This window comes from Alligator sinensis, unplaced genomic scaffold, assembly GCF_000455745.1.
Source record: "Alligator sinensis unplaced genomic scaffold, ASM45574v1 scaffold156_1, whole genome shotgun sequence".
Lineage (NCBI taxonomy): Eukaryota > Metazoa > Chordata > Crocodylia > Alligatoridae > Alligator > Alligator sinensis.
The window spans coordinates 41,702-51,714 of NW_005841844.1; the positions used below are offsets into that span (position 1 = coordinate 41,702).

Below are 10,013 nucleotides of genomic sequence, written 5' to 3' on the forward strand. Positions count from 1 at the left end.
CAGGAACAGAACTAACCAGACCATAGAAACAGAGCTTGTGTCTCACTCTAGGGCAGGGTTGAGGAAACTGAGGAAATATTACCTTGTCACTGCTTGTGCTGTTCTGATGCTTAGTGAAGACTTCAGTCTCCAAGATGAACATTCTGCCTCCTACTCCTGAGATGCTCAAGTTGAGCTGCCTGTGAATGAGCTCACTCAGTGCTCCTCCGGGAAAGATACTCTCTCTCCAGAAGAAGATTTTGTATCAGTTCCTTGTTTCTTTCTTTTCTTCATGGCCTCCGCAATGGGTTAAACAATTCTGGAGGAGGTTTATGACCTTAGAACCTGGGATGCCTGTCTCCCCCTTGGGAAAGGCGGATCTTATGGTAGTTACACCCACAGTAGGCAGGGAACCCCTCTGAAGTGGCTCTCTGGCAGGTGAGTTCAGGCAAAGGCCTCCCTGTCTCTAAAGCTCCTCTTTATGATCAGAGCTGCCTGATTCCCAGGCTGTTTGCAGGTAAGTCCTGACAAGCCTTCAAGTCCTGATGGCAAGTTGGCTCCATCTACAATGCAGACAACGTCTTCATTTAGGCACCAGCTACAGTGGTTAGCTTGCTGAACAGATTAAAGGGTTGTTTGTTCTTTTTCAGGATGGGGGAAGAGACCAAGGGGAGAGGTCAGAAGAATGGCAGGCCTTACAACAGCTCTTATTCCAGGACCCCTCCAAATTATGGAGAAAAGGGTAGGGCCCCAGACTGACACAGAGATGAACACTATGAGGCCCCCTCCTTAAAATGGAAAGATTAGGTGATGAGAAGTCGGTCATCCCAGGATAACGTACACTTTGCACTGAAAATATCCCAACTGAAAATGTCTCAGGATTATGTTAGCTGCTGAATGACTCCTGCCACATTGTGTGGACAGCATGTTGGGTGCCTTATTGGTCATGTCCTTGTAGGTCCTCAGCAACAGAGCCTTAGACAGTGATTCAGCTATATCCCCTCCAGCCATGGCACCTACTGAGCAAGAGTGTTTCCAACAGGAACAGGGGATCTCAGATCTTGTCCACTTGAGGGATGAGGCAGAAACTTAATGGGAGCTCAAGGCTGCATCTAGTTTGCATGAACAGGTTTCACCCCAGAATTAAATATGAAAATGAGCCTTGTCTCCAAGGTCTCAGCAGAAAGTCCAAGGGAAAAGCTACATCAAGATCCAATAGGCATTTCTCACTGCATAGGCTTTTTTCCCACTCTCAGCCATTATCACTACACAAGTTAATCTTCCAGCACTCCTGCTCCCACCCCCAAGTCCCTAGACATCCCCTTCCACTCTAGCAATCCTTCTCATGTACCCTCTCTACCTTCTGCAGCCCCACTATGCTTTCAGTTCTCACCTTGAACTCAATGGGGACAATGAGCTTGGGAGTCTCTAATCCAAGACAAGCATCGATTCCACAGAAGATGAGAATGGCCAGGATGATGGAGAAGTCACTCACCAGCTTCCTCAGCTAATAGATCAAAGAAAGAAGTTGGGGGAGTTAGCAGAAATGGCCCATGACTGACATATACAGAGCTGGTAGTTGGTCAGTAGGGGCTTTAGAAGTAGTTAGCTGCTGTGTATTCAGGGAACAGAAGAAGAACTGTGTGTACAACCCATATATGCTGATGTTCTCCCCTGAGAACACATTGCACTGAAAAGCAGCCATACAATGAAGCCATGACAATATCCTTCCTCTTTCCCATACTCTAAGCCTCTTCCTGTAGTGTTGCATCTTATAGACTGACTAAATCAGAGATGCATAAGTTTTCATAAACAACAGCTTGCTTCATTAAATGCTATGAAGGGACTGCCATCCATAGCATCAGATTAAGTAAGCTGTTGCTTACAAAAGCTTATACATCTCTGACGCAGTTAGTTTATAATGTGCAATTCTATTCTGCCTTCTGCCTGACTTCACACTAACCACTTCTATTCCTGCAGTGCAGGGGCTGGCAACATCTGGCCTGTGTCAGACTGGAGCCAGGATGTTCCAGCCCAGGGCTCTGGAAGGTTGCCAGCCACTGTGTGTAATGGAGAGAACTTGGGATAAAGTAAAAAAGCATTTTGAGTGCCCCCTATCAGCAGTGCTTGCACTGCGTGTAGAATGCTCTACGCTAAACATGCTTAGAATCACAGAATCAAATGACTGGAAGGGACCAGTATGATCATCAAGTCCGGTCCCCTACCATGGGCAGGAAGTATTGGACTTAGATGAGCTCAGCAAGGCGCCTGTCCAGCCTCGTCTTGAACACCTCCAAGGAGGGCAACTACACCACCTCTGCTAGGAGTGTGTTCCAGATTCTGGTGACCCTTACAGAGAAGAAGTTTTTTCTTATATCTAACCTGAATTTACCCTCTATTAGTTTATGCCCATTGGTCTTCGTCCTCCCTTGAGGTGCCCTCCTGAATAGTTGCTCTACTAGCTCTTGATGCTCCCCCCGAGGTACCTGTAGGCAGCTATCAAGTCACCCCTCAGCTTTCCCTTCCTCAGGCTGAACAGGCCCAGTTCCTGGAGCCTCTCCTCATAGGGCCTACCCTCCATGTCCTTAATCAAATGGGTGGCATTTCTTTGCACCCTTTTGAGCTTATCCATGTCCTTCTTGAAGTGTGGTGCCCAGAACTGGGATAGTACTCCAGCTGAGGCCTCACCAACACTGAATAGAGAGGCAAGAGTACCTCTCTAGATCTGTCGGCCACACAGTAGCTGATGTACGCCAGAGTTTTATTGGACCTTTTGGCAGCCTCATCACACCGTTGGGTCATTCATCTTCCAGTCGATCATGACCCCCAGGTCTCATTTAGCTGTTGTGCCAGCCAGTAGGCCACCACCCATTGTATAGTTGTGGTGAGAATTCTTCCTACCCACGGGAAGGACCTTGCACTTCTCCCTGATAAACCTCATCTGATTTCATTCTGCCCATAAATCCAGTCTGTCAAGGTCCTCCTGGATCTCTGCCCTATCTTCTGGTGTGCCTGGATTTCCCCACAGCTTGGTATCATCATTGCATATATACTTCTTTTTTCTTTTTCAGTAGCTCCCTAATATTGCTGGTGAGCCAGGCAGGTCTCCTGGCTCTCTTCCCACTTTTTGGAGAGCATAGAAAAAAGTATGGTGGATGGTAAGCACTGACCCTGCAATCTCTGCCGCTATAACAGATAATCCTTTAAAAATCAGGATAGCCCACTGATCACAACTACTGACTTCTACATAAGAGTTAATATTTCTGCTGGTGAGTGAAACTGTAAAGCCACATCATGTGAGCCACGGTGAGCTCAGGTATACTTGTTTCTTGTCTTGTGAGTGCTGGAAAGGGAAGGGGTTTTCTGAACGTTGTTCATCATGTGTTGGGTGCCATTCAGAACTGGGTCTAAACTCTATTCTTAGTGCTGCCATTCATTTGCACTGTGGCCTAGGCCATAACATGTATGCTTATCATTCAGAAGTGGCCACTACTTTTAGGTTCCTCAGTTGTTGAGAGTCCACCTTGATCCCCCTAAATGCATTCCCCTGAACTCCCAAAGGGAGCAAGCCCATTTGAAAATATGACTATATACCTGCTCTGTGCCTCAGTTTCCTCAAGGTAAAGTGGGACTAAAGATGCTTCCCCTCCTTATAACTACTATAAATTCTGTCAGGGAGAGGCACTATGTATGTATTTAATGGCATTTTAGATACACATTTCCAGGAGAGAGCACAACTTCCCATGGGTTTCCCAACAACCTCTGCCATCCATGGGACATCAGACTTTGCTGGACTGAATAGCTGTAAAATGTTATAATATTTTAAGCAATATTCCTGTTTTCAGGGATATTTCTTGGGCTTTCAGAGCGAGGTCTGCATATACAGCACCTGCTGGAGCTCTGTGAGGGCTTTCTATCTACACAAGGCCATCATCATAGGATCATAGGAAAGTAGGTCTGGAAAGGACATTGTAAGGATCATGTACAAAGCTCAGACAGGAGAGGCAGCTAAACTTCCTCCTAAAGCTGCAGAAACTGTCAGTGCATGGGGAGGGAAGAGGAATACTCACAGCTGTGGGGAAATAGCGGCTCAATTTAAAGCGCTTGAGGGTCATGGAGCAGAGGAACGTCCCCAGGAACAAGACAAAGGACATAAATGTGATGTCAGGCACATAGTTACAACTGGTGCCCACCAGGTGGCCCCCTAGTTGCAAACATTCCTTCTTCCTCAGCTGGGACCTGTTTGCAGGCTCCAGACCCCAGTACTGTGGAGAAACAGAGAAATATTTCAGGCAAAGAGGAAAGCCTGCTCGTTCAAGAACAGCATCCCTCTGCCCAGAGCAGATGGATCAGAAGCACCAGAGTGAAACACTGTCAGATTACCATAGGTAGGCATGCTGCAGCCCCGAGCAAAGGATGGGGCAGATTGTCCAGAGCTTGGAAGAGTGATCGCTCTAGAGCGGGGTGGGGAGGAAAGCGTCACTGGAACTGCCTAGTGCTGGTAACAGAGGCTGCTAACACTGGATGCTTGCCTGTTTGTGTGTCTGGTGGTCCATCCCACACTCAGCACACTGACCCACACCATTACAGAAGTGGGCTATGGCAGAACTAGTATGGGCCTTGTTCAGCCATGGGCTGAACTGATGGTACCATGTGGACACATGCCCACATGAAAGGCTCAAAGGGGTCACAGACACATCAGGGATGAACACCTGCCAGTGCCAGGTGTCTCTTTGAGCTGGAAGCTGCCAAGACACAGCTCTGAAAGGACTACCCCTCCTGCTGCAGGGAAGGAACTTTGTGGCATTGGTACCAGTATCCTTGGAGCCCAGACTCAGAGATAGGATGCAGGTCATAAATCCTGTGGATGCTCCTAAGTGGGGCAGGGCCATCCATAAGTACAGCAGTTGGTTTCCTCAGGTCAAAGGCCTGGTTTCACCTCTACCACTTTGATGGCTGATCAGTGAGACTTCCTGCTCCTTGGAGGGATACAGAGACCCTGGCTCTGTCCCAGGAGCACAGAGAGCTCCTGCTCCAGTCACCACCGCAGAGCATGCACACTTCTAGACCTTTGCTTTCCCTTAATGGCAGAAGAGAATGGTCCTCACCTCCCCAAGGCTGTCAGGGTCTGGAAGCAGTGTCTTATTCAATATGGAGGAGTTGCCTGTAAGAGAAAAACATGCATGTACTCCTGTCCTCCTTCCCAAACACTGGGATGTGACATCCCAGGATGTCACATTGCTGTGTGGTTCCAATTAGTAGCATAAGCTCCCAGAGCTTTCTCCCAGGATGCAGTTGCATAAAGAAAGCAGGGTGAACAGGGCTCCCACCCTGGGTGCTGCCTTGCCACACAAAGACTCCTGGTGAGGGGAATTTTGGTGGTGCTCCCCATCCCTCCCCCACTTTGTAGCAGTGGAGGAAATCCTGTGCTGCCCTGCCCCGGGCCACACTAAACACCGCATCTGCAGGGAGGGGAGCACCATTCCATGTGCCCTACTCCCCACCTCCCGATACACTGCTTGATGCAGTGCCAGGAAGAGGTGATGCAAAGACTCCCAGCCAGCTGAGTCTGGTGTTGGCTTCTAGAGGTCAAAGCCTTATGTTCTGATCTAAGGGGTTTAAATGAGACTTGTCCTCTGGGGACATTGGTAGGCCTGTACTTCCCAAATCATGCTCTGATACATTTGTCACCTCCTGAGAGAGAACATGGTGCTGCCTCCTCCCCCTAATTTGGGGTTGGGAGCACTGTTGTGTGTATGTTTACCCAACACTATCCATTATCTGTAGCTTTCAGGTTTGCCAAGTTTGTGACAATGGGAAGTGTCTGGTTCATGCTTTTTGATTTTGGAAGAGTAAGAATGGTTGAGATGTTCCTGAGAATGAACTGAGGAGAGAAATACATGGTTTGCCAACATTAAAGGTTACCTTTTAGTAGTTTAATTGAGATGCTCCAGTGCCTCCCTGCCTGGGAATAGGGACATGGGATGTGGCAGGTGGATAATGCTGGTGTCAGGGATGTCCCCATCCAAATTTGGCCAAGTTACAAATATCTGAAAAATGGCCCTTTGCATAAGCTAAGCAAGGGTTTGTTGGAAGCTGCCTGCTAAACTCTGCACAGATTATGTCTGTCCTGGGTGTGCTCCATCCTCTACAGCCCATGTGTGCTGAGCACACTGCTCCCACAGGGTGACTGAACATGCTCTGTCCTGAGACAGCAGGACTTCCCTTGCAGTTCCTGCTCCTACCTGTTAGGAGTTGCTGTGGCAGTAAGCACCAGAACTGACAGCAAAGAGATCCTCTCTCCTGTGTTCCCAGTAAAGTGACCCAATTTAATTTTCTGGAACAGCCCTACATTTTGGGCCTGTCTCAGTGCCCCAAGGACACCTGGGAATGGGAATCCAGGAAGCATGCTATTGAGAGGCCGTAGCACACCAGCCTGGCACTGTCTGATGTTGGCTAAACTGCATCTAGCTTGGTAGGCAGCTATGGGCTGCGTTCATGGGGTGCTGTTCCTTGGGGGTCAGAGTTAGTTGCCTGATGGTTGGTCTCTCTAATTTTCAGTGATCCTGCCGCTAGCATGGAGGCAAAGGAGGAAGATACCTGACTTGACTACAGAGGGGTGAAAAGGAGAGAGAGGAGCAGAGGAGGGATGGGGCAAGAGACAAAACAGAGGAGAAAGAGAGGTGTACGTGGTGAAGAACAGAGATGAAGCAGCACCTGGGCTGAGCACTCTTCCAAATGCTAATGCTAATGTTCTGTGACAGACAGGAGTGTGGAAATAACTCTTCCACACTGCCTTCCAGCAAAGGACTAGCATCAAGTGGAGGCAGTCAAACACTGCCTCTCTTTGATGTGGGAAACAAGCAGAGTATCCCAGCTCTGCATTGGGAAGGCAGCCCTTCAGCACAAAACTGGTGTGTCATCTGGGCAAGAGATGAAGCCTCTTTCTGGAGGGAACCCAACAACTCAGCCTGGTGGGATCTGGGTGCATAGTCTCATGTCCATCGAGACAACCAGGGCTACACAGGGAGTGAGAGGAGAGGGAAAATTAAGCACCAAAAAGAAGAGATTTAATCGGCAACATAGGGGGAAAGAAGAGGAACCCAGAAAAGTTGCTGGAGTGAGATGAGGCCTTGTGCACCAAACAGGAATGTGTATGTGCATGTAGCATGAGTCAGGGAGCAAACAGGGAACTGTGACAATTATCCCTCACTATCCCATTGCTGAGAGCAGCAAGGATGGTGCCAGCTCCAATAGCATTTGGGATTATCCTGGCACTGGGAATGTGGGTTCTGTGATTTGCTCCGATTGTGCCTCAGGGAGATGATTGGGGAGGTGTATCTGGGAGTTTGGACAGAGGGCTGATGCAGGAGCAGGAGACCCCTGGGTATGCTAGATTATGGTTTGAGGGGGTCAACAGACCAAGTTGAGGCCTTGGTTGAATCTGCTAGAGTTGTGCTGAACCCCTACATCTTCCAGCCATACTGGACAATTCTCCTTTCCTCCCTTCAAAAAGGAATTAAATTAAGGCCCCTGCCAGTGTACGAGAGAGTTTTATGCTCCCCCTGCAGAACTGTTAGCTGGTGACCTGTGAGCAAGGAGGAGCTGGACCCTAAGAAAGCTATTAAATAGAACATAAGCGATGTTATCCTCTGACATCCCAAATCCAATGATAGTTGATGCCAGAGAAGGTATGACAGGGGAAGGCTCATTTTAGACATGTCCTGTTCATATGCTGTCCTTCTAAAACACTTATTACTTCCCCCTTCAGAGATAGACTACTGGGCTAGATAGACCATTGTTTTGACCCAGGGTCAGTGCCGGATTATGACATGCTGAGGCCTTAAACTATGTCTAGTTTAAGAGGCCCCATATGATAAAAATAATCCACAAAATGGATTTTCATGACATTTTAAAATGAATTGTTATTTCTGCACAAATTTATGAACTCAATATGAATGATAACTGTGGAGCCATATCTATGTATATTGTTTTCATATTAGAATGAAGATATCCAGTCTTTTTTCTTATTTAGAGGCCCCCCATATTGTGAGACCCTAAACTGTAGCTTAAGTGGCTTAAACCTAAATCCAGCACTGCCCAGGGCGGCACTTCCTATATTCTTATGAAAAGTCAAAGTGATGAGAGATGGTAGAAAGCTGCCAGGCAGAGTGAACAAGAGAACCCATTCTCCAAAGTGGCACCCAGTGGCTACAGAACACCATTTGCTGTGGTCAGGACAGAAGAGCCAAGCATTTCCACAAGGCTTCCCTGTGAATTAGTTTGTCTTGGCTTTGGGGAGGCTAGTTCTTCACAAACATGCAAGAGCCCATTTCATGAACTCATACTTCATAACAAATTAGACAAGACTCAGGATGGGGCTGGAGATGATGAGATGTAGAAAAGCAAATTGCAAGAAGCAATGTAAAGATCTCTGTGATCCTCTATAAAAATAGTAGAAATATTGGGTGGAGTATCCAGACACTGTCTGTGCTTGTGCTCTGCTGAGACCGGTGGCTGGACAATCAAAGAACTTTGAGTGCCTTGGTGCAATCTGCACAAATCTGCACACTATGCTTATTGTGCAAGAGGAGATAAACGCCCCAAAGGGATTGTGAAGCTCTGTCATCACCGTGCAATTAGGAGGATGACTCTTTAATGTTATGGTCCTAGATTAGATTAAAAGCATATTCAGAAACACATTAGATTGTTTTCTACTTTTTTTCTCATTGTGCCCCTATGGGCAGAGTTAAGGTGTTTGGTTGCCTTAGCTGTTGTCTTTTTAACACATTTAGATTTCTCTGATGTACAGCTTGAAAGCCAAATTTACTGGGTTCATAGATTTCATAGACATTAGGGGCTGGAAGGGACCTCATGAGATCATTTGGTCCAGTCCCCCCACCATAGACGGGAAGTCAGCTGGGATCAAGTGGCCCCAGCAAGAAATAAATCCAGCTGTTTTTGAAGGAGTCCAGAGTAGGTGCTTGCACCACCTCAGGCGGGGGGGAGTCTAAATTGGCCTTCCTGAAGTTAAAATCGGCCTTCCTGGTGTATAGATCCTGGGTATAAAACAATTACAACATCCCAGAAACGTTTTTGCTGTGAAGTTACTGATACCTGTTCTTGGACTTCGTTCTGTTTTAATGTTGCCTTTTGCCTGGGAACTAAATTATATACTAAAAAATATACCTGGAGTAACTCAGGTCTATGTAATGTGGCTTTTTATCATCCCCTAGTGACTAGATCATGTAACAGCTCCCTGAGCATCTCTGCAAGTGCACTCCTTATGCCACCATCCCTTATGCGGACATCTGCTGTTGAACAGCAGGGGAAGTGCTCATAGGACAATTGTTCCAGCAAAATGTGGCTCACTGCATCTCCCACATGAGCTGGCAGCAGGTTTCACTGCCTGAAGTCTGTGGTATTGACAAAAAAGCTAGTGATCAGATGTCCTTTCCACACAGTCACCTTGATAGTAACCATGCTCCCATATGTCATGGGTTTTCTGGAGTTCATTGTGAGCCCAGAAGGGCCTGATTACTTTAGCTTATTGAAAGAACTGAAAGCAGGAGCAGTTGCTTGCAAGTGGGTTCTTCCAAACTATTTGGCCAATCTCTGTGAGGGGCTAATATATTCACAGAACTCAAGACTGATTCACAAACAAAGCAAGAGCCATGTTCATAGATTCATAGATTCATAGATGTTAGGGTCGGAAGGGACCTCAATAGATCATCGAGTCCGACCCCCTGCATAAGCAGGAAAGATTGCTGGGTCTAGATGACCCCAGCTAGATACTCATCTAACCTCCTCTTGAAGACCCCCAGGGTAGGGGAGAGCACCACCTCCCTTGGGAGCCCGTTCCAGACCCTGGCCACTCTAACTGTGAAGAAGTTCTTCCTAATGTCCAATCTAAATCTGCTCTCTGCTAGCTTGTGGCCATTATTTCTTGTAATCCCTGGGGGCGCCTTGGTGAATAAATACTCACCAATTCCCTTCTGTGCCCCCGTGATGAACTTATAGGCAGCCACAAGGTC

The 10,013-nt window shown here is 47.4% G+C and overlaps 1 protein-coding gene across 11 annotated transcripts in view; it reads right to left on the minus strand.

Annotated features, from left to right (window-relative positions):
- Positions 1-10,013, minus strand: part of SLC4A9 (solute carrier family 4 member 9) — a 75,280-nt gene that overhangs the window by 28,101 nt on the left and 37,166 nt on the right. For all 11 annotated transcript variants that reach the window (XR_003094396.1, XR_003094395.1, XM_025205825.1 and 8 more), the window contains 3 exons: positions 5,088-5,143; positions 4,050-4,244; positions 1,373-1,486 (listed from right to left, as the gene is read on the minus strand). Coding sequence is in view for 9 of the 11 variants with exons in the window: in XM_025205825.1 (XP_025061610.1) it covers positions 1,373-1,486; positions 4,050-4,244; positions 5,088-5,143 (365 nt within the window). In the remaining 2 variants the exon portion in view is untranslated. The remainder of the gene's footprint in view (positions 1-1,372; positions 1,487-4,049; positions 4,245-5,087; positions 5,144-10,013) is intronic.